Raw genomic sequence first — 25,306 nt, 5'->3', positions numbered from 1 at the left:
CTCAGTTGAAACCAGATGAATCTCAGTTTCCATCCAGCAACAGCTCCTTCTGTTGGTCATCAATGTGGCTGCAACATCCACCAGTAATGCATGTTTAGACATAGAGAATTTATATACACACACAATGCGATCTTTCAAAAATGAGACAATTTCAGACACTTATGTTGGGAGTTGTTTTGTTGAAAGCCCCGTATCAAAAACAGACAATAGGGAGGGTGGGAGGCGGGGGTGGGAGGTGGAAGACAAACTCACCTTACAGCATCTGTTCAAGAGGAGCCGCCTGCTTCAGGCTTCATTTAATTTTGCGAGTTTGGACAACTGCCTGAGCAGGTTCAGGCAGAATACACACCTCTAACTTCTGCTCCAGGCCCTCCGTGCAAACAGGTTTTTCATCCTGAGTGAGGCTTTCGACATGTCAGACGGCAGGAGGAGAAAAGCGTGGGTGTCTCTAAAAATCTTGCAACTGGAATCTGTTTTATTATCTGCCAGCTGCCTGCTCCCTGCTCGCAGCAGATGATACAATCATAAAACATGTTTTATAACTGTTCTGGCAGATCCCATAAGGTCTTCTGTAAAGGATTTTACTCAGAGGACAATATGTGTCTGCAATCAGGAAGGTTTAATTCACGCACATTATTCCAATAAGCACATAAAACAAAGGCAAGGTGAAGGAAAAATACAAGATTTTTCACAAAATCTGACAAAAATGGTGTAAATAGAAAAAAAAAATCTATAACAGCTTACATTAGACCAGATTGTGTTAAATATACAAAGATTGAATCATCACACATGAATAGAAACCTACAAAAATAAACACAATGCTACAGATGTTTTACGAATACTACTTCATAGTCATTACATTTAGGAAAAATTGAGTAATACAGGAAGCCTAAATATCATAATTATTAATGATATGATCAAAATAAAATAGAGCCAAATGTCACAAATTTCAATTTACATTATTTGTGAGATATCTGTCTTTGAGAAAACATTGTGTCATTTGGAAAATGAAGTTTTTGGTTTATTTGTTTTCACAGTGACACAAGAAACTCTTCTACTGCTGGCCCTAGATAGGAACAGGATACAAAACAACATGAGATAAAAAAAAAAGAAACATAAATTTGAACATCTTTAAAGACTAATCTTATTACCTGTTTCTTTAAATTTTAGCTGTGACATTTTGTGATAAACACTAATTCTGAAAATTCATGTTAAATCAGACTAAGCTACAAAGGTTGAACTTGCTTCTGACACCTGCAGGAGGAAATGTGCATAGCAAAGAGGTGGCACCGCTGCAACAGGTATCCACTGTTGGTTACCACTACTCACCTCTGATAGTGTAGGAAAGTAAGAGTCACAGATTGGCATGAACTTGCAGCATTCAGGTTACAGTAGTTGTTAACCTACTGTAGGTAGTAGTGCTTGTGCTAGTACTGTAGTGCTTGTGAATATCTTTGGATTATTCACAAGCAATTTTGCCATCAAAGCTGGAGAGTGCGATGGCAAAAGCCTGCACGGCACACATGGGGTAGTTATAGTCCAGAGTGAAAATGTCGTCAGCTATCCTTCCAAACTGCATCACAATGTAGTCCACTGGAAAAAAGCAAAAATATATTAGGAACTCAGAGCTGTTCGGAAGAAAGTGGGATACAAATCACTTAGAGTGCTGCCAAAATGTATTTGCCACCTTAAAGATTTCTTGTTTTTGCCTTTTTTCGTTGACAAAATCATTACTTCCAATACAATCCTTGGTATGCATAGATTACAGTTTAACAGGCATCTGAGCTGCATTAAACCCGAAAGCCTTTAGAGGTGATTTTTCCACCAACAGTCATGTAGGGTTATGCTGAAGTGCACTGGGGTTATGCAGCAGGACAATGACATGAAGTTGACCTCTGAATGGCTGGAAAAAGTAGGTTGTGGAGCACTCTAGTCAAAGTAGTAACATAAATCTGATTTAGATGTGCTGGAATTACTAAACAGGAAACTCCTGCTGAAAAACCTTAAAAATGCACTTAAATTAAAACAATTCTGCAAAGAAGAGTGGGTTAAAAAATTCCTCCAAAAAGATGTAGAAAATTGATTTTCGATAGTTTTTTTTATAAATTAAACTGAATAATTTTTTTGTCTGATTCTAAAGCAAAATATATCTAGTAGGAGGCAAATAATTTTCCACTTGTAAATGTGCCTGTCAACCAATTTTTGAGGGACTGCCAAAGTAAACCATATACACTCATCTGATCTTTTGTGTCTTCTTCGAGCTTGTTTTGACAGTAAACCACTTTGTATTTAATTGTCCCACACATCCACATCTGGTTCCAAACAAACCAGACTGTTTGTGGGAAAAAGACAGATGGATAAGGAGTACTCACAGTCCTTGTTGTGAACTATCTGGAAGTTCTTGACGGAGGCCTGTGTGACTCGGCCGTTGAAATTCAGCACATGGGAGGCAGTTTCTTCGTTCCACACGGGTGTCTTGTTGTGAAGCTCAATCAGATTTTCCATCCTTCTATTCTGGTACCTTACCAACAAGCCATCACATTCCTGTGGTCAATTGGCAAAACATAAGTCAGTGAGCATCAACAAAGAGCAATAAGATTTTACCCACTTGCCTTGTTTGGTTCTCATAATAAACAGAACCTAAATCAAGCTGTTAAACATCTGGCTCTTCTGCTGGCAGCCAGCTTTTGTAAAAAAAAAGGGTGTTTTTGTTCATTTGCATATTTAGTTTTTCATTTGGTGGTTCTGTTTCAGTGTGGTTGTTTTCTTAAAAAAAAAAATGCTGGAAATGCTTTCAAGCCCAAGTTTAGAAAAATCTTTTACTGACTACGGAAGTGAAAAAGTTTGTTCAAGCAAACAGATATAATTGGAAAAAGAAATGAGCCATGATCACAATGTAATGGGGTATAAATTTTCATAGAGTCCCCTTAAAATACAGTATAACTGCAACTAATGCAGGAGCAAAAGAAGTGGTGCTGGGAATGTTTTAAATTTCAGTTCAGTTGCATGAGTCAGCCTCTTTTCAATTACGCTATCCCAACATGCATAGCATTCAAAGAACATGGAGTGCATCCAACAGTTTCATGCTTGTAATGCCTAATTTAAGTTTTGTGTGGTTTTTCAATGTTTGTCTTGACTTCTGCGATCAGTTTTAACTTACATTTTTTAAACATTTTGGACAATCTTTTGCAAGTTTTACTTAATATTTTTTGTATTTCCATTATTTCTGCTATTGCTTAGGCCTTGGCATACATTTCAGGTCCAATTTTGTTGTTAACTAGTCAAAACCATTTATTAAACGCTCAGACAAAAGTAGGAGTGCTCCGAGACCTAACTAATAATATTAGTTATTTAACCTGTGCTTATGCCAGAAAATGAGCTGTAGGTATTAAAGTCAGTTCAGCTGAAAGAAAATTAAATTGTTATGTCATTTTGTGTAGGGTGAAGTTTCTGATGAAGCTTACATTTCTGGGCCTGAGTGGGACTCTCTCGTTGTCCTTGCTCATTCCTGGAATGATGACCGTCATCCGTCTGGGCCCTTTCATTCCTAGGACATTTGTTTCCTGAGGTGAGAAACAACCAGATTCAAAGTATTAACATTTCTTCTATTCAGTGTTCAGATCAGAATAAATCCCTGTAAAGTAGCAACCAATAAACTGTAAGGAACTCACATAGATGATGCCAGCTAACTCTTGCCGTGCATTAGACATGTCCGGAAGAGCTCTTTCTGGATTTAGAGCGTTATCAAACACTGTGAATTTAGTTCCCATTAAATTAGACCTGGTTAAAAAAAGACATGTTAACTTCTACAAATAGATTTTTAAAACATCATTATTCAGTTTGTCTGACTTCTTTTGATATACGTACCTTAGCTTTCCGACAAAGTTCTCACCACCTCTTGACAAGTCTGTGGCATCAATGGAGATGAGGTAATTTGAAGTTGCGCTTTTCTTTCTTTTCCTTCCAGCCAACAGGAATGTCTAAGAAAGGTAATCACAATGAGCCGCTTTAGATTCTAACAAAGAAGGCTGTCAATGTTAAAAAGTGTTTCATCTTGCTGAATGATTGTTTTGTTGTAATTTTGTAGTGCATTGCAGAATCTCTGAAATGTTAGATTAAGTGCACAGATTGACCTGAAAGTGACTTTAAATCACTTTCTAACCAGCTTTGACTGGTCAAACACTTCCACTTCTATTCACAATTTTCATTTTTAGTCTGGTATTTTTAGTTAGTTCAGAAACTACTTCTCAAAAAACAAGACAATTCATGAAAAGGAGCAAATGTTTCTCAGAGTCATTGTGTGTAACAACAGGTTCATCATTCACCCACGCTCTTTTTGTTTTCAGTATATGATGCTGTGTTCTCTTTAGGTCATTGCTATCAAAATGTATTTCATGACAGGTTAATATTCCTTATAATGTATGGAGACTATGGACTATAATTTATGGACATTATGGAGCATTGTGGAGCATTTTTTTGCTTTGAAACGGTTTTATATAGAACAAATCAAATAATATGTGTTACTCAACTATTGGATGATTAAGAACCTGATGTTAAAATACAACATAGACAATCTTTCGTTCCAACTGAGGAGAGAGGATGGTCGGTGTTACATTACCTGACAATGTCTTCGCTGTTTGGATTAGGGCTGTTATCTGTATCAGGTATTATTGTTTTCCCACAAAATACCAAACAATGAATGTTATGCTAACTGACATTTGGTTTTGGTTTTCTCTGTTGGCAATGTAAATAATCTGTCTATAAGGCACGTTGCTTTTCTCTCTCTGTGACCAGAATTAGACAGGAACATAAAAACAGAGCAGGCTAATGCAGGTCATTTTCTGGTAAAATGATTTCCAACTTTGTAACTACCTTAGACCATGGCTTTATCATTTGTAGACAATAAGGGTGCAAATGGCCAAACACTGATCTTTAAGAACCTGGCTTATTTTTTTTTGTCAGAAAATATACTAAATATCACAGCACAGTTTTTAAATTGGCAACAGTGGAGTGACTATTGTTAACCTAGCAGATGCAGACGTGACCTGGAGGCTGAGTTGGTCAGTCAGCCATCTTCCTGCAGAGCAGAAGGGAATAGTGGCTGTCAAACCTTTGCAGAGGGAGATAGGATTAGAGGATAATCTTATCTGGGAGATCAGGGAGATCAGGGAGATCATTCCTACCTGATCTCCCAAACTTAGAAAAATCAAACCGATTTATCAGTGCACCTCACGTGATTCTTCTAAGCACCTGAATGTCAGTTATTATACTTTTTTTTTTACTTCAGGAGATTACGGTAGTCAACATTTTAGACATTAAAAAATATTTTATTTTACTTTGTATTCACTCAGCAATTCATCCTCAGCTGTACAGAAATAGTTTTTTGTCCAAAAATAAATGATTTCTAATTTATTGACCAATCAACACATTTCCCCCAATTTATTAAAGGATGTTTCCTGACCTTTTTCTCATTGTCTAGATGAAGATAATACAGAGGATAGAGGCTCTTATCCACTCCCCTCTGGTCCCGCGTCACTCTGCATTTCACTGTCACACCCTGTGGAGCTGGCTCCATCACAAACGTCTCCAAGTCGTCAAACTCAATCTCAGGTGACGGAGCTCTCTCCTGATTATGGGACAAGGATTTATTACATTTTACTGCATTACTAACTCTAAATGTTCGTTGTGCTGCTTTACAACTATAACATAATTAAAATAAGCATTTCTTTTTTTGGAGAATTTTTTTTTTTGAATTTAAGCTACCTTCTTCTTCTTTCCTTTACCCTTTTTCTTCTTTGACTTTTCTTCTTTCTCTGATTCAGATTCATCACTCTCTTCTACCTTTGCTATAAGAGAAGACACATTTATTAGACAGATTGACAAACCCAAACAGTGGAAGAGATGTGAAGCTAAATTGCCTTTTTTCTTTGTCTTTTTGTCTTTTTCCTTATCTGCTGTTGTCTGAAACATAGATGCTGAACCAGCAGTAGATTTCTTTTTTGATTTGCTTGACTTTGTCTCTTCTTCACTGTCATCACTCTCTGATTTGGCAGCTGTTTGGTAAACACAGATCTTAGTTGAATTTCATGCACTTATAAAAACAAATGTCTTTGCTAAGATTGTGCTCTTTACTCCAAAGAAGAAGCAGTTAGTATAATATATAACTAAAACCAGTTGTTTACATAAAGTTAATCAGATTTTATGTCAGACAGTGTGTTTTATCTGTGTATGCAGCTACACAAAATATTAAACATTAGAAAAAAATGTGTTATGGTTTTAGAATTAGTACAGTAAGGAAAATTAATAAAATATTAAGTATTGAATTACCTTTCTTTTTGCTTTTAGATGATTTGTCCCCGTTTATCATAAACATTGATGCAGGTTCTTTCTTCTTCTCCTTGTCCTTTGATTTTGACTTTTTATCTTTGCCATCACAATCTTTGTCCTCTGCAAATAGGAAAACAGTAGAAAGAAAACTATTTACCCATGAAATCGATAGGAAAATAGTCATTGGAATAAAAACCAGTAATAATAACACATTTTGAAATAACCAAACATTAAAAGACAGAGGGATAGGAAAATGTTGTTGAGTTAGTGCCAAACCCTCCAAAGTCAAATTATAACGTATTGAGGGTGGGACAGATGTGGAACAACAACAGTAATTTTCAGCATAAAGTCTTGATTTTGCATGCATTTAGTTTGACATCTGCTTTTGCTGCTGCTGCAAGCTGTTTTGTCATATTCAAGAATTTTAGGAATGCGGAAAGAATTAAGGCTTAACAACTATTTGACCATATTTAGATGTCAAATGCATGTTTTTTTTTTTATGGGGAAATTGTTTAGAAAGCACATTTAATGGCCTCTTGTTACATGAGGAAGTCGTTTTTCTTATGTGTAGATTCCAAAAACACAAGCGACTGACTGAGTCTCAGAATGCAAGGCTTGTGTGAAGAATTCAAAACTCCCCGCTCAAATTGGTGCCCGTAAGACCTGCGTCTTCAAAACCTCCATTACACCCACAGTCCTGTTAACACTTGCTCCCAAAACCAGTTCCACGATAATGAAACTGATAGAACATGCCCCAACACTTGGCCCTGCTAACAAATGACTTCTTAAAGACGTGTTTTGTCTGTGTGACGTTGATAGTAACAAACTTTAGGACACTTCAGGACTGAAAGCCCTTAGATTGATAGTAAATAAATGAGAGATTTTAGCTTAATAAGAAATGAAATCTTTTCACACAATTTCTTTTAAAATTCTTATGTCACATGTCTAGGGGTTGTACTAGAGCAGTGGATACTAACCGAGCCAAAGCTGCGTAATGATGATTGTGAACATTTGAATTTTCTCCCTTTTTGTGAAAGAGGTGAGTCTGTATTGCCCCTGATTATATTATAATCACTTGCCCTATAAACAAGATACACAAAACACAAGTATAAAAACAGGTATTGTTTTCTCTTAAGAGCATCATGACAGTGCTTCTTTAAGAGACAACATTCTGTTCAGAATGATCCAACATGTTTCGTGCTGAAACTTTAAAGATTGATAGGAGAAAGTTTTAATGTACAAAATGAAAAAGCGAGTTAATTTAAATAATTTCTAGAAGAAGAACAAACATTTAAAAATAAGAGATGCATTTTTTTTAAATCTACAGTTTTATTTTGTACTTCAAAAATCTTCTTTGGAATACTTTAAGATGCAGAGGAAAGCATTTGCTACATATTCATTTATTCGTTAACACAAATCCCAAATCAGTTTCTCAAATAGCAGCAACTTTGGGCATTTCGGCATCTACATGTAGTGAAGAAGAATTGTTGAAGCTCAAATTGAGAGTCATAATGGGAAAGAAACAAGGGCTAAGTGGCTTTGAACATGTTGCTGTTATTGGTGTTCAGATGGGCTAATCTGAGTGCTTCATAAAACTGCTGGTCTCCTGGGGTTTTTGCATTCCATCTTCTCAAAGTTAGAGAGAATGGCCAAAAACAGAGAAAATATCCAGTGAGCATCTGTTGCGTTGACAAAAAGGCCTCATAATGACAGAAAGGCAACAGCAGTTCAAAAACCACCTCATTACAACAAAGGTATGCAGATTTGCATCTCCAAACACACAAACCTTGAAGCAAGCTGCAGCAGCAAAAGGCCACACTAGTCCTACTCTTGGCACCTAAGAACAGCTATAAATCACACAAATGCCAACATTTGGACAGACTCAGGAAAAATGAAAGTTATCTCTGATATTACGAGCAACATTGAGAAAGTTTGAACCAAAATCCGGGGAATGTTTCTGAGACCTTGTTGAATCTAAAACGCAAAGAAATAAAGCTGTTTTGAGGGTAAAAGAGTCCAACTGGGTCTTAGAAATATATCCTCCTGACTACCAAGAAAAAAAATATTGTCCAATCACCATTTTTTTTAAATCCCACATTCTTTGTAAGTTAATAAAAGGTTTTATACACTTACTTTGTCTCTTCCCATAAAATGTGTTATTACTGATAAACACCATTTTTATGAATTAGAAAAAGGTACGTAGAAAAGTCCCACCCCTTCACATGTGGTATTATTGAAAAACCCTAAATGTCCTCTCCAGATACCAAAAGGAATTAATTCAGTAGAATGCAAGGGGTGGGAAATATTCAAGTTTAGAAATGTCCTCTAGAGAGGACAAAAATGAACTACTGGTAGTCAGGAGGATATCTCCATAAAGTTACAGTGAGTGCACATTTATTTACATTTTATTACTTATCAACTATGTTTTTTTAATAGTTTTTTTGTTTGTATGTTCTTGGCTAACAACCATCACTTTTGGTTGATCATAGCATTCTTAAAAAAGATGAGGCTATTATTTCAGCCTTCAAAATAAGCAACACAATTTTAAAATCTTCCTTATTTTATTTAGAATTTCCATTTCTTATCTCTGGTTTAATCTGCACCTTTACACTCTGTTGCTCCTGCTGTCAAGGCAGCATTTCCACTCACTCACCATTACACAATAAAATAATCCAATCCGCTTACCTACAGTCTGGTCACATAACTGTTGTTTTAAGCACTTTAATGACTTGGACTGCTCTGAGTTGTAAAATTTAGCAGTGTTGACTAACAGCTAGAAGATTCTGGGTTTTCTCCAGTTTTCTCTCTGGTTAAGCTGTGATTAGAAGTGGTAATAGACGTGTGTCTGAAATAGGGAGTCGTATAAGAGTGTGTTTGCTTATTATTAGAGAACAGTGCACTCATATTCACACCTCAGGTAACTTGAAAAAATATCTAATGCCAACCTCACAATGAACAAACCACTCTAACCACTGAGGCTCGGGCCCAACATATTATTTTTTATAGCTTAGAATAAAAGAATAATAGCATATATTAGATTATTGCTGGCATTTAAGAACATATCAAGGCTACCATTTTAAATATCCTATAAACATCCTATAAATATGATCATGGATGTTATGTTTTTGTCATATTACATTACTACTAGTAGTTTTTGTGCTTCTAATAATTTACAATGACCTAATATTGCTAAATAGCCGACACAACTAAAATATATGTGAAAATTTTAATGTCTTTACATTTTATAGTACCTTTAGTTTTAGATTTTTTCTCCTTGGTATTACTTGCAGATGGAGAACTCTCCTTTGTTGTTTTTTTCTTTGTTTTCTTTTGGGGGGTATCCTCCTCCTCCTCATCCTCCTCTTCAGTGTCTGAGGCTGGAAAAAAAAGCAATTATTATTTAACTCTTAGCTTGATACATGTATTTTCAACATTTATTGACAGTAACACATAAAGTGTGAGGTTTAAATACATTTCACACTATCTTAAAAATTATAAGCTTCATAACATCCTTATAGTTCCATTTTAATGTTCTCAGAAAACAAGAAAGAACATAAATAAAATATGGAGAAAATATGAATTTTTGTAATAAGTGTTCTGATAGGCAATTAGGCAGGGTGATGTAGCAGTGTAAGAAAATCAATATGATCTTAATTTGGCCAAAATATGACTTAAGCAGTAATTCTACAAGGCTAATGAAAGATCTCCCTCTGTTCTGTTTCCACCATTCTAACTAACTGCAGTGTCCAGTGTATTGACTCACATTTCTTCTTTTTTGGACCACTTTTGGTTTTCTTTTTTGGCTCTTTCTCTTTAGCCTTCTCAGGTTCTTCTTTATCTTTTTCTGGTTTCTTTTTCTTTACTTTTTTTCCACCTATAAAGTTTATGAGTTGTCAGATCTGCCCCAGAAAACATATTTTCCAATTTTTAATCACTTTCGTAGAAATAGCTGAAATAATTCTCACTTTGAGTGGTGGAGGCATCATCTTCTGCTGCATCTTCACTCTTCTTTGTCTTAGTTTTCTTAGGTTTGGCTTCACTTCCGTTGAGTTTGGCTTCAGAGCTACCGTTGGTCTGTTCTTTCTTCTTTTTTGGTTTCTTTGCATTTCTGCTGATAAATCTTAGTTAGATGTGTGGGTTTGTAGGTAATGACATTTGAGCTGAGATGCAATGACATTTTAGGTCTCAAAAAATAAATATTTGCAAGGGCATTTAAAACTCACCGTTAAAAAGTCAGACGAATGGAGAGAGCAAGGGGAGGAGCATAAAAGCAAAATTAAGACAAATTGCCTAATTTATATGAGTAACATTTGTTGAGTTTGGGTGAATAAGCATCTCATTCTTGGTTTATTTAATATCAGTAACGATATCCAGCATTAGATGCTGAAACTTCTTTCTAGCATTGAGTAATTTATTACTATTTCTAATAATATAGTGTAACAACACTATATACAGTGTTGTTACACTAGAAAAACCTAGTTTCCTGCCTTATTTCCCACTTATACTTAGAAAAATATAAAGTAGACCCATTGAGGTGATTCGCTAATACATATTTACTGTTTTATTGTTATGTCTGATTTAATACACAAACTCAGGTTTGCAATAAAACATGCACCTGCTGTATTGCCTACATTGTAAGATGTAAAAGTGTCTGGAGACAACATGTTACCTAAACATATTTTTATTTAATTTATTCAAACTTTCTCATTTGTTGCAGATTATCATAGTGTATTTACAACAATATTAATATTTATGTGGGTAGGTCGATATTTTCTTTTGAATAATCCACATTCTTGTATTTTCATGGCTTCCAAATTAAGCTACTGTCACAACACAAGGCTCAAATGATGCTTTGATATTTTTTATGAAATGTTTCTTCCTATGCAATCATTTGTACAAGGGATAATGTTCCCCAGAAGTCACATCGATGAATATATAACCCAGTTTTTCCTTTAGCTTTGCACCAAATGACTCGTACAAGATGTCACAGTGTAACCAAGGAGTAAGGTCAGTTGGCGGAAACACAGGGGGTAATCCTATTAGGTTCAGATCTTGCATCCATGGAGACTATTTGTGTCTGCAGAAAATACAAACTCAGATTGATGTGAAGTGTGCTCCAATGTGACAACCATATTGTAATGAGTTGTTGTTTCCTAGAAGTTGAAAACTCACATGGCAAAATCAAGGCAATCTGTCCAGTTCAAATTAAACATACAACTTAAAATCTAATAGTTAAATCTTTGATCAAATATTATGTATTTAACAAAAATGTAATTGAAACACCTATAAAAGTGTTTCAAGACTTGCATAAATATAAGACAATTGAGATATCAACACTTATTAAACTCTAATTTACTCTAATTTAATAATTCTGCAGTACTGGATGAATAAAATGACGTTAGCTGGTTTTTGCTTTGCATGTTCAGTAGTACTCACATATAATGTCAAAATGACGCTTGATTAAAATGACTTTTTCACATTCACAATTAAGCCTTTTAAATGGTCCAGTTCTAGAGTGAGCCATTTCTGTCAACAGGGATAATTTATAGCAATGTTAAACTTTCTTACCTTTAGCACAATGTATTAATTCACTGGTTTAACTCATATGTTAGCATAAGTAAACAAAATTGTTATCACAGATATAAGTAGAAGATGCAACAATTCTGTTTCCGAAATGACTTTGAAGTCTAATCAACATAAAAATCTAAACAAAGGCCAATTTCTTTTGTCTTTTGTGTGACCATCTTTTCCAGTTGCAAATTAATAAAGTTGGCACTTTGAAAATATATATGCAAAAAAATCTAAGACATTCAAGCCTATTTCTTACCTTTTCTGCAGACATGGCTTGCTCTCCAAATTAGGATGCACTGTTGACTCTTTTTCAATTAATAGAAAGTAGTAAAAGCAAGCTTCTCACATTGATAACCAAAGAATGAGAAAACCCTGAACTCAGTGTGATGTCTCCATCAGCAGAAAGTTGCTAATAGGATTTATGTGTAAAGCCATCTGCTCTGCAAGAAACACGTCAACAGGAGAAACCAAGGCAGTCTCAGGAGGAGGGACCTGAGTTGTTTGTCATGTAGAGTTGTTTGTTAGTAGAAGAAATGTACTTTTTCCCCAAAATAAGGCTGCAGCTTCTCCGCAAATCCTAAATCTCAAGAAAACAATAAGTGACAATGAAGGACCCAGTCTATTGCTTTGCAGAAATTATTCCTTTTAGAAATCTTCCTCTGACCAAACTACTAAATATTTGAAAATAACTCTGAAAATGTGTAAAACTTAAAAACTTTTACTAACTTGGTAGAAATTAAGAGCTGAGCAAAGAACTTTTAACACATCATCTCAATTGGATCAAGAACATTTTAGAGATTCTCTGCCCTGGAGTGACTCTGTGCATGTACGGATGGCAAGAACAGAAAGAAGGATTACGAGAGGCTGAAAGTGTGACATCATCGAGGTCATTGTCCTGCAAATGTCTTCAATGCGTGCCACAAGATTATTTTTCATTATTTATAAATGTGAACTTTTAGAATTTACAAATAGACACATTTTAAAACTCTGCAACTCCTCCAGAGGATGAACCCACTTGTAGACAGCAATTGCCATTCTTCAAAGAACAGGTCAGGTTGAGTATGGTCAGTGTAAAGTAGGTCTGCCTGACAGCAGCATCTTATTGGTTAAGCAACATTTGGCCGGGAACTTTGGAAAGAGGGTGTGGTGAGGCGTTTACACTCATTCAGAAAACCACAAAGCTTCACAAGTGAAGGAAGGCACAAAGAAAATAATATAACCAGTAAACTAAATAATTCCAGATAAATACTTGAGCCAAGTTTTTATAAGCCATATTGACAAACTCTAAGCTGGTAATTACCTAAATCTCTTTTTGCAAGGTGAAGCTGGAGGAGCAGAGCTGATGCTAAAAGAGGTCAAACCCAGGTTTTACCGCTTTATGCAAATAAATATGTCACTACAAGCGAATCCTTTCTCCTCACACAGCTTGGTGGAAAGGTGTCACATGATCCCCCACACCACCACCATCAACGACAATGCACACACATATGCACACACACGCACACACACCCCCGCACACACCATCACATCAGGATGTTCTGAACCTTAGAGCGAAATTACTTAGCCAATCATTTTTACCATTTTTCGTAGAGTACAGATGTGAACATTTTGATTTTGTAAATTTCCATTTAGAAATAGATTGGTAAAGTGGGAAAATCATAAATTTTCTATAGCGGCGAGGAAAAGCTTCTCTGGTGTTTCTTGTAACACATTCATTTTTTCTTGCTTTTAATTATTTGAAATGTTTTTACATTTCAAGTAATTGATAATTCTTGTTCTTTTTTTATTAAAGGACTTGTGTAAACTGCAAGGCAGTAATGCAATTAATAATTGAAATACAAATCACAAATTATAGCGTATACGTGAAGAGATAATGGACCAAAAAGAAAAGAAAACACTGAACATATTAGATGTTTTGTACTACAAAATTGCTCAATGATGTTCTACAATAATGTTTATAAGTTTCATAGCACTGGGATTCATAATTACTTTAAGAGCTTTTATGTAACATATAAACATATTGAAAAAACCCCCACAAAACCTATGAGATATTTTATTACATTTGGATTTCTGTACATATGATTTTCCAAGAATCACAAATACAGTCAGAGGATACTTTCCACAGCCCTGGATAAGACCAACAATAATGTCTTTCTGACAGTCTTCTTTTGTAAACACGTTTAATTAAGTGTAATTCCCTCTTCCAGCCACCAGAGGCTGCTGTACACAAAGACACAAACATTCTGAACACATGGGGAGATGCTGATGTAATATAGATGTTATGCTTCACAGATGGGCAGACTCAACCTCAACAGTACTGAAAGACGTACATGTCAGCTCAAATGTGTTTGTAAAATGACGTGGTGTATCCACATGTTATCCAGGTTCAGACTGACCTGCAGGCAGAGAGCTAACAGAGCAGAGGACAGATCACAGCTGCAGTGACCAACAACACATGGTGGGACATAAAGAAAGAGGAGTAGTTTGTAGCTTTATAAGGCCAGACTCTTTGTGCCTCTGCATTGATGTTCTGGTCACGCAGTCCAGTTTGTTGACTGTGAAAAGGCTCCAGACTAATGGCTTCGCTGGCATTTCTGCAAATGGTTGACAGTAACATGGCAGTTGGCAGGGAGCCTAAGGAAGGCCACTGACCTCTGGGGAGCGACAGTGAAGCCATTGTAATCTTAAAGAGACAGAAACTTTCCCTTCCATTTGATTTGTGAATTATGTTTCAGCATAGGAAGATGGTAAACAATCTTGAAGAAAAGCAAAGGAGCAGTACAGATTTTATCAGTGAGATTCTGATTTAATCAGTTTTATCAAGTACTCAAGTACTGTACGTATCTTGGAGAGAGTCGGCAGACAACAGAGTGTCAAATGAATCCTCAGAAATACAAAAGTGTAGCATCTAAAACATTTTTCTCCTTTTTTTACCGGCCTGACCTATCCAATATGACTGTATTACAAGGAACCACAAGTCATACTCTAAAGAAAAAATGTGTTAATTTCTATTGTAGTTTAGAAATATATACTCTTGTTTTATTATTGAGAACATTAACGTTGTATTCAAAACCATACATTGTATATGAAATAAAGTACTCCAAGTAAATATCTACCAAGTAATGAAAATGGGATGTAGCAGAAATTCCATGATCATCCTTGGGGCTTTGCTTGTTTCATGGTGGCAGAACGGAGCCGAAACGTCAGGATGGCTCTGTGCTCTACAGACCTTTGAATTTAACAAACGGAACTAAGCTGGATCAAACTAGAGTGCATTTAATTGTTTTAAACTGTGTTTTAAACTTGTGATAGTCTTGGAGAAAATAGCGCCTTCAGTATTCCCTCAGAAAATAACATCGGAAGATGCTATTTCTTTTTTTTATGTATTCCTGTCAGAAAATAAACGCAAATCCCTCTGGAGTATAAATTCCTTCTTGGAAAGTTTTAGGTGACCAAGTAGCCATGACTTCAAATGCAACATTACTGCCACAACAGTTAGCAAATCCCACTCATTTTGCAACCAGAAGGCACTCAATTTAGGTGAGTCATCATTCCCAGATTAGAGCACTAATCTTTCAGGTGAATCAGATGCAGCACAATGCCCTGAAGGGACTTGCTATGAACATGCTTCATGTACAGCAAACATCTGAAATGCAGGGTAAACATTAGTCTGATCAGTCAAAAGTTCAACAATTTGCTAAATATAAAAAAGAATGTAGTCTCTCATATTTAGTTTACAGTGCCTAGGAAAAGTCTACATATCTACCCCTTTAAACTTTTTCTAAAACACTTCAATACATTTTACTGGGATCTTACAGAGAGAACATTATTAACTGTGGTTCTAAATATACAGAAAATGGAAATTGATACGGGACTTCAAAATTCTTTATGCAAATAAAATCTGGAAAGTTTGACATGGATCTGTATTCAGTTCCCCTGAGTCAACACTTTGTAGATCCACCTCTCACTCTATTTACAGCTGCAAGTCTTATGGGGAATCTCACTACCAGCTGCACATCTACAGAGATTTTGGCCAATCCTCACTGCAAAATAGTTCAAGGTTAGACTGGATGCAGCATCTGTTTTCAAGTCCTTCAGATTATTCAGCCAGGTCATTCTAGCAGAGGAATATGCTTTGATATAAACTCCAGTCCTCATGCAGGCCGGCGTCCTGCATGTTTTAGATGTGCCCTTGTTCTAACAAATCTGAATTAATTCGCCATGTCATCAGTGTTCTGCTAGTAGTGGACTGTTCATTTTATTTAGCTCAGTCAGATTGGATGAAAATAGTTTTTGAACATCAACATTCAAGTCTTGTCACGGATTAACAATTGATTTTAGGTCTGAATGCTTTTACAGTGTAGCATGTAAAAGCATTCAGCTTCTATATGCACCACAAATCTGGAGCAAGAGTCCATAAAATTGTAGAACAGGCGAAACACTGAGTTTCTTTAAATCTAGACCAAAAACTCACCTGTCCAGAGTTGCTTTTGAACCATAATAAATGAAACACTAACCAGTATTTTGATGTGTAATAATGGCATTTGGCAAAATGTAATGTTTCAATTGTTGATGTTTGTGTTTTTATGATGTAAAGCACTTTGAACCGCCTTGTTGTTGAAATGTGCTATACAAATAAATGTGATTGATTGATTGATTGATTGATTGATTGATTGATTGATTGATTGATTGATTGATTGATTGATTGATTGATTGATTGATTGATGATAAAGCATCAATCAATCAAGCAAGTGCATAGATATATGATTAATAGAAACACAGCCTGTGACTCTTCTATAAAGTCCATATGCTGGACCATAGGAAAGAGCAGGAACATTTCAAAAGACAGAAGCTAATTTCAAGGGATCAAATTGTTAAGCCAAACTTTTTTCAAGTCTTGTTTGATCTATGCAGCTTCTTTATAACAACTGAAGGTAACATAATGACTTGATTATGCTAAAAAAATGTGCACCATATGCCTGGAAGATACACGGTACCGGCCCTTTAAAACTTTGTTCAGATTTTATATTAAAACTGATATCAGTAGAAAAACAATAACGGATGATCAGTTATAAGTGTTAGAATAAAATTATTCCAGTACTATGCGTTCAATAGGAGAACTACACCAAAGTCTAGATGAGAGTTCCTCAAACCATTACAATACAGGAAGAAACGGCAGCAGCCAGAACCTTGTGTGAACTATAACACAAGCAGTGCTGAGCCCCAGGAGAGTTTGACATATATCTGGAAAGTTGGAGGCAACATTCAGGAAATAGTGCTGCTGCACGCATTTCCTTTTCTGTGTGTGCTCTGTTTGATAAGGATCAGAATATGAGGAGCAATTCAAATGACCATGGATCTAGATAACAGGAAGGCTTGGAGCTATGCTGGCATGAGCAAAAATACCCCGAAGGCAGAGAGGAAAAGAGTGCCACTGCGTGGAGAGTCCAAGAAAGAGGGTGAGGGGAGGAGAGACCGCAAACGCCAGACCTTCTGAAACTCGTCTCCTTTGACTTTTCTGTTTTTTTCTTTTCCTGAGACAGGCATTGCTCTTTTGAAATCGTGCCAATGAAGGCTGGCTCAAATCCTTGCAGCTGAAAGTTTTACAAGCTCAGTGCTCACAAACAGGAAGAGAAAGACACCGAGAGATTAGCAAAAGGGAGATTGTTGCTGCTGTCTTCTTGTCTTTATTCAGAAAAGTCATTCATACTTTTTTTTTTTTTTGCAAATATCAATGAGGTAAATTCTTGGAAGGAGGACAACACAGGATGAGAAAGGATTTTAAAAAAACATGCAAAGCAGTATCTGCCTAAAGGACAAAGAGTCGTGACGTCACACATAAAGCTGTCTTGGATATTGCCTGATAAAAGATACTGATGTTTTCTAATATGGCTGGAACTATTATTTGAGTTATTTTTATTTTCTGGGATTTGTTCTTTTCCAGAGCTCAATCCTGACTCATGCCCTGTTTTTTTTTCTTTTGGCTTTAGATTTTTTAGAGTCCCAAGATTCGATTTGTTACCTTAGTGTATTTAGCAGTAAAGAATTTCCTGCTGTGTTGACATTGGACACTAGTTTACTACCAAAAATACTGTTAGGCTAATGAATCTCAGTGCTGACCATTCTCCTTTCTCTTTTCTGTAAAAAGTCTGCATAAGAAAACAAAGGCAGGTGCAGACCAACTGAAGACGTCTGGAGCAACCACTGAAAATGGGAAGTGTGAGGCATGTACTACCTGGGAATGATGCCAACTGCTGACAAAAGGCTTTACTGCACGGCTCTGAGACAAGACTTTAACTCACTCGCTTCAGGACAACTCGGCACAAAACTGTTTGGCCAGCTACAGATAAATCTTTCAACCCTTTTAGCTTTGTTACCAGACAGCAAGTAAGTACTCATTTTTAATTTCTTTAGTAAATAGCTAAATAGCTTTTAAATTACTTTTACTCCTTCAGTCAAGTGGGATGTCTATTAGACGACACATAACCTACATCTCACATGACTGCTGCACTTATGAGTTTAATAAGCCAACTGCTGCTCTGTGTCAAAGCTAAATTCTCTCTATACTTACAGCATAATCAACGTTCTTTGTGATTTGTGGGATGTGTGGAAACGAGATTTTCTAACTTAGTGATTTCTTTTCCTGCCTTCTTTTCTGTGCTTCTTGGCAATCATGTAAAAGTGGGCAGGGAGAGAGGAGGGCATGGCCCAAAAGCTGCTCTCAAGCCCCAGCCCCTGTTCGAGTGGGGTTGCACACTTACACACTGCTCAGCCTTTCCCTCATTCCTCAGGCGAAAGAAAGAGGTGTGGAATAGCATTCTTTTCTTCTTTTTTAACCAACGTTTTTTGTTTTTTTCCTCATCAACACCTCGTCCTTATTGCCAGTGTGTGACCGCTAGCCTGATATTAACATAAAAAGACATCAGGTATTTCTAATTTCTTTTTCTGGCTCTGTTTGGGCCTTCGTTGTCCTTTTGTGACGAGGCCTCCTTTATTTGTGTGTGTTCGTGTCTCAAACATCTTTTAATATTATCTTCCGCACAGCACAGATCTCGCTTTTGCTAACAATACAGAAATCGGAGTAGTTTAAACTTGGATTTTGTTTGAATAATACGTTCTTGTTTAAATGCATTGTTGTTGCTCAAAGTTTTCAAACTTTGTATACATAGGAAACATTTTTATTCATGTTAATGTGGGATCGTAAGAATAAAAGCCATATTTGTGGCTCTATATTCTCTGTTCTAACAAAAAAAAACTATGTTTTGGTGCAACATTCAAATCACCAACCAAATAAACAGTGATTATTACCTCTAAGTTTCAAACAGGAAGTTCTCAGTAATGAAAGAGGCTCAAAATCTGCAGTCAGAAACAACTTTGAAGTGTAACTATCACCAGCTATCCAAAATCGCCCACAAAATAAAAATACTCTTTTGGGCAAATGTGCTGATCACATGTTTCAAACGGTTTGTATTTTTTTTTAAATGCTCTTGGATGGTGTCCTTTGATAAACCTGTTTTAAAAACCAGTGTAAACCTGATCTTTCTGTGGAAAACTGTTCTGCTCATGAAGAGGCTTGTGTTACCAGGATGAGGAATTTCTGCTTCAGATCAAATAGACTTGATTTGTTTGGACTGCTTTCTAGTCACTAAAGCATCAAAATACGCTTGTTCAGTAGTTTGTCTACAGGAAAAAGTATCTTTTATTTTCACTTTACGTACCACTCAGTTTCTCTTTACTGTCTGTAACTGTAGCTTTTGCATTACATTTGCATAGATTTATGCTGCACTATGTAAAGTTGTGTAAGCCAGCTGGCGAAGTTGCCAGTTGTAGGCATCTGTTTGAATGTATGATGCAAACATATTATTACATATGGTAACACGCATAGAGTGAATGAAGAAAAACAAAGTGGGTGGGAGCCAGGAGAAAAAAAAAAAGAGCCTATTTCCTCCGCCCCTTAAGTTCTCCTCAGATGAACTTGCCATATAGCTTGATGACATGTTGTTTGGAAAGCCACGTCTTCCGCTATTTGTCTTTCTCTCCTCCCCATAGCTGGTGTGACTCTGTGGTCGTCAGGATCAAAGTCTCGTTTTGCCTTTTTGCTTTCATCAGGTCAGACTGCACACACTTAATCAGTTCTTCCTGTTAGCAAAACTGTTTCAGGGCCTATAAACAACACTTGATCAAACTCTTTGGAGTACAGCCGTCTTACAAAAGACTACCAAGAGAAACCATTAAGCAAAAGCTGTGAGAGATCTCTTTAGACAGACTCTAAATAGTTGGCCAGTGTTTTACCATCTGTCTTTATCTTTGTGGCAAGTTTTCCATTTAATGACTGATTCAAAGTTGACAGTGGTTTACTAAACAAACTTTAAAACACTGCCTTATGATCATCGTAGCTGCGGCACTGATTTCAAGCAGCTAACTCATCAGGAAAACCATTAAAAGTACTTGCAGACTTTCACACCCCACAACTCTTAAAAACACATTGATGCAAAATCATACTTGAAAACAGTTGATAGTGGATACTGGAAATGACCGCAAATTGTGGTCTTTAAGTTTTATAATAATAAACATAAAACAATCAGACCATCACATACTTCTTTAAGTAACTGCATATGCTAGCTGTGGAACTGTCAATTGGTTATATTTTGTTCCACTCAGACTGGTTAGTGTTGAAAAATCTAATCCATAGAGTGCTATAATCATCTACAAGCACATTTTTGAGAGGTTAGGGGGCGAGTTCAGTGCACACTATCCATGAATACAAAATGTAAAAAATGTTCTAAAGAATCAGCAGCAGTGAAAACCTGGAATCAGCCATTAATAGTCACAATTAAAGCAACCTCCATAAAGACATAGATATTGAAATTAAAATGCTAATTTTCTAACTTCCTACAACACTAGCTTTTCCTAAGTATTCCTATAACCCATTGATTTAATGGGTTGTATGAATATTTTTATTCCTACAGCATTTATCTATATATATGAAATTAGCATTTTAATTTCAATATCCATGTCTTTATCGAGGTTGCTTTAAAATGACTAGATAGGGTTAATGGCTGATTCCAGGTTTTCACTGCAGCTGATTCTTTAAAACATATTTTACATGTTGTCCATCATTTAATGTAATGCACCACAGACACAGCCAGATAAAACTTTTATCTGTTGTCAAAAAGAGAAAACAAAGTTCCAAGGTAAGTGTTTACTCACAGGGCATACACGTTGGTCAAGAAAAAAAGCAACATGCATGTTTTGACAGAAATGATGGAAAATTGAATTTAAGCCACATATAATTCAAAGACAAATGTGATTGGTGGGGAAATGAATGGCAAATTACACTTCTGTATTTTAACTGGCACATCAAGACAAACAAATCACAACACACCGAAACCAAAAAGTGATTGCAGGAATAAATTGAGTGAATAATACTATTCAAGTTAAATATACCAACCTCTAAATGTCTTTTTACACAATTTTTTGCACTAATTTATACCTTTGTTCTAAGCTGCCAAGCATTTTGATCCAGATTTCTACCCCACAAACTGAAATACACAAACTTATATTTGGCTCATGAAGATTTTTTTAAATTCTCTTTGTCTCTTAAATTATAGCCCCAATCTTTGTCACCAAGTTGTATTCTTTGGATAGTGCCTGAAAGTAAAGTACGGATATAATAAATGCCATTTTAAAATTAATCCAATCATCCAGGTTTAATATCTGCAACTTTAAAAACTGAGTTTTTTCTTCCCTGCATTTCCACAATACTGATTTCTCTTTTTAATATGTATACTGGTAAGGTGCTGCTTTTCACAAAGCTACATGTGTTACAGAGCTTATAAGGAAATTAAATAAATGCTTTCTTTTACTATAGCTTTGATATAAAATGAAATTGAACTGCTATATTTATTGCAGCAGTTCAGTGGTTTAAATGCCACTTCTGCTTTGTGAATAGTTGCTGAAACATGAACATGTTGTGGACATTTTCTAAAAACAGGAATATCTAGCAGAATAGAGACAGAAATCACAATTAAGCGCCACATAATGCGACTCTAATGGAACATGCTGCCACTAAAGTAGGAAACCTCGGCCAACAGAGATTGTGATTAATTGATTAATTTAATTGTGATTAATTTATTTACATAGTTTCAATTGGTATGCATGATTCACTTTAGTGGTATAAAAGAATGTTGTTGGTATTTTTTTCTGCTAGTAAGCCATTGTCAGAATATTCTAATATCATTTTGCATTTGATTAATTCAACATCTTAATTAAGACTACTTGCTGCCTGATGCCCTACTGTTTTTTTCCGCCCCACTGAGCATGCCCTGCTGGCACAGCCACGCAGCCTGCCAAAACATTTCAATCTCTGCTGGCATTAATTGGGTAAAAAGGAATTGAGAATGTCAATGAAAAGCATAGCCGCCTTTCAGCTAACATGGTTCACATGTTAATTTATGCAAAGTGTCCCAAGCCTTTGCATGGTTTGACCATTGCCTTCTACTATAGCAGTGTCTGGCCTCAATTTTCCCTGTCAAAGTGCGGCCTCGTCTAGACTTGGCCACTCACCCAGCTTGTGTCCCAGCTTCTAGCTGGCACAGTACACAGACTTCTTTTCAATGGACTTGAAGTGGCTGTCACGCTGAACTAAAAAAGGGCAACTTCCAGACATCTACATCTTCCTCAGATCGCATTATATTGGAAAATTACAAACCGTAGAGTCTCTGAGATAAGTCACAAGCAAGCGAATCCCTTGGCTGTACCATAAGTCCATGGAAAAGAAAGACAGAGCTTACAGGCAGGCAGAGCAAAGAGTAAGCAGTTCACATGCTGCACCACAGATGTTAGGTGCAGCTGCCAAACAACTCCCTAAAATGGAAAATGTAGGTTTCAAGGTATCTTTGTTCTTATTCTCTTTGATTTTCTTCACTTTTTGGTTGGAGAAATATGAGAGTGAACTGAGGAACTGTACCTAAATTAGAAAAACAAAAATCTAAGTTGATTTTTTTTTTATCGTTATTATGTTGTTTTATATGCTATTTGTTCTGAATATAGATTATTTCTCCATATTTTTTGATAGATCAGTAAGGAACACGTTTTTATGATGTGAATGTTTGACATGTCAGCTGTGAAGGAGAAATCTTTTTGCCAGTCATAAGCAAATAAGTGTATAATGACCATTCCAACCACAATGCCCTTCAAACTTCATGCCCCCACTGATAAAGATGTCCTCACAACTTTATGATGAACTTACTCTTATGCTAAATATAAATGTAAAAAAAATCCAGTCTGTAACCTGCATTCACATTTAAACAGTAAAATCTATTCTATTTGAATAATTGATATTTTCTGCAAAATATTGGCACCCCTGTTGTAGGACCCACTTTTGCCACATGATCTTCCCTCATCTTCATCTATGACATTTTTTAATGGTTGCACTGCATTGGTTGATCCTTCTTCTCTGTGAAAAGATCATTCCTGATATTGATCTTTTCACAGCACAGAAACAATGTACTCTTACTTTTAGGTCGCAACACATGTTTTCTGAACATTTTAGATCTGAGGACTGCGATGGTCATAAATGAAGGTTGTTTTTTTATGTTTGGTGAAATATGTGTGTGTTATTTGGCCTTATGTGACAAGATAAACCTAGTTTTGTTTGTTACAGTTCCAACTTTTTTTTATTGCTGTGACTATTGTATACATGAACAAGCTCAGACAGATAGCTATTTCCTCTAGAATTTTTTTCTTGGTTTTCCTGTTTTGAAAACTGGCAAAGAGAAATGGCCCTTTGTGTCACATCATATTCTTCCCCCAGGTAAAACAGGAAGTGAAACTAGATCCTCTGATCTACTCCTCCTAATCCTAAAGAGGGATTGATTTTAAGTTGTTTAAACATCCTTAGCAGGCAAATAAACAGCTATTTGCTCAGATAGAACAACTCCTAAGCAATGGTAGTTTAACAGTATCTCTTGGAGTGTGTGTGATTGTTTAAAAACACAGTGGAAAAAAAAAAAAATCTTTGATACATTTGTTTCCCAATTGCATTAAAAAGCTTAAATACATTTAATTGCAAATGCTTTTATGCAAGACAGTTCTCAGTCTTATTTTCTGCTTTTATTCATAACTATAATGACAATCATGGTTTGGGGAAAGTAAATATAACTGAAGAATAACTTTACTTTTTTATGTGTCTGATAGGTTCACATGCCAGATTTCCACACCTACCTGTCACATTATCTGTCCTTAAGGCTGAGGTAGTAGATTGAATAGTTGTGGGGTTCATGTCCTCCTTTTGAGATAACTATACAATCTACTGTCTTTCCAAAGGAAACAGAATAAGCCACGGTTCAAGCCAAGCCTTCATGCACTTTGGAAGCTTCTTCAGTTAAGGAACTCAGAAAAGAAATAAACACTCAACTTAAAGGCATCCCTGCTCCTCTGAAGACACATGCAGGCACAGGATTGTCATTACCCAGCTGCTGCAAAGAAGTTTATTTAAAAAGACATCATTTTTAATATTTGAGCAAGAAAGCATTGTTTAAAGAACATAAATATATACTTGAAGTTGAGCCTAGCAAGGTGAGGTAGTAGGTTGTATAGTTTGTGGGATGGAGCAAATCCTACTCAGGTGATAACTATACAGTCTATTACCTTCCTTGAAAGGTACAATGAGTGCTTGGAATCCCTCTGACTGGTTTATCTACATAGTGAAAGACTCTCTACCGCCACCGTGTGGCCAAAAACGAGTGAATGGTTACACTCTGAAATATGGATATATTTGAAGTTTTAAAGCCAGATGCATGAACGTTTTAAATATAAATTTACAATTAAATGTATTTTGTGAGAATGTATAGCATTAAAAAATAAACAATGATTTCGGATTTTCAATATGGTTGAATTTTTTTAGAAGATATTAAAATCCATAGATATTGAATTTAAATAAATGTATAGGCTACTTTGTGTTAGTAACAGTCAGAACCTTGCAAATTTCAAAAGAGAACTTGGCACAAAAAAATTTAAAAATTCTTATGAGGACAAATATTTATTTATTTATTTTATTTTTTTTGCCAAGAGTATGATTAAAAGTGGTGTTTGTTAGTTTTTGCTTATGGTACAGAAAACTTCTAGTCTGATGTTCACTGTCAGACTCTAAGAGAACATAGACAAAAGCATGACAAATAAAAAATAGCACAAATGCTATTTGATAGATGTGTTATGGACAGGCATAACTTTAATATAAATCAAGAATTTATGTTTCTATTTACAAAAAATAAACTAAAAACAAAAATACAAACATTTATTTTATTCAGTATACACTCCATACAAAAAGGGTTAGGGTTAGGGTAATTTACTCAGTATTCACTATTCAGTATTCAGTATTCACTTCAGTATTTTATTCAGTATACAC

The 25,306-nt window shown here is 35.8% G+C and overlaps 1 protein-coding gene and 1 long non-coding RNA gene across 3 annotated transcripts; one reads left to right on the top strand and one right to left on the bottom strand.

Moving 5' to 3' along the window:
* Positions 1-598: 598 nt before the first annotated feature.
* LOC103464704 (TUB like protein 1) lies at positions 599-12,354 on the bottom strand. 2 transcript variants are annotated; one of them, XM_008408961.3, is made up of 13 exons: positions 12,155-12,354; positions 10,293-10,425; positions 10,091-10,201; positions 9,579-9,704; positions 6,328-6,447; positions 5,919-6,053; positions 5,764-5,846; positions 5,462-5,626; positions 3,868-3,980; positions 3,672-3,780; positions 3,465-3,563; positions 2,373-2,544; positions 599-1,593 (listed from the first exon to the last, which is right to left on the bottom strand). In XM_008408961.3, exons 1-13 carry the CDS (start codon positions 12,167-12,169, stop codon positions 1,460-1,462), a joined length of 1,515 nt encoding a protein of 504 aa, XP_008407183.2. In that variant the 5' UTR covers positions 12,170-12,354; the 3' UTR covers positions 599-1,459. The 2 variants fall into 2 exon arrangements, with proteins under 2 accessions (XP_008407183.2, XP_081462993.1); XM_081606867.1 differs by having other exon boundaries at positions 10,293-10,435; positions 12,155-12,239.
* A 4,247-nt stretch (positions 12,355-16,601) lies between these two features.
* On the top strand, positions 16,602-24,786 carry LOC145551639 (uncharacterized). Its single transcript, XR_014087511.1, has 2 exons — positions 16,602-18,824; positions 24,097-24,786. It is a non-coding gene; the product is annotated as an uncharacterized LOC145551639 (long non-coding RNA).
* The last annotated feature ends 520 nt before the right edge of the window (positions 24,787-25,306 follow it).

Source organism: Poecilia reticulata, chromosome 5 (assembly GCF_904066995.2).
Source record: "Poecilia reticulata chromosome 5, P_reticulata-male-v2, whole genome shotgun sequence".
Classification (NCBI taxonomy): domain Eukaryota; kingdom Metazoa; phylum Chordata; class Actinopteri; order Cyprinodontiformes; family Poeciliidae; genus Poecilia; species Poecilia reticulata.
Note: the sequence above shows the minus strand (reverse complement) of the source record. Positions and strands in the feature narration are given on the sequence as shown.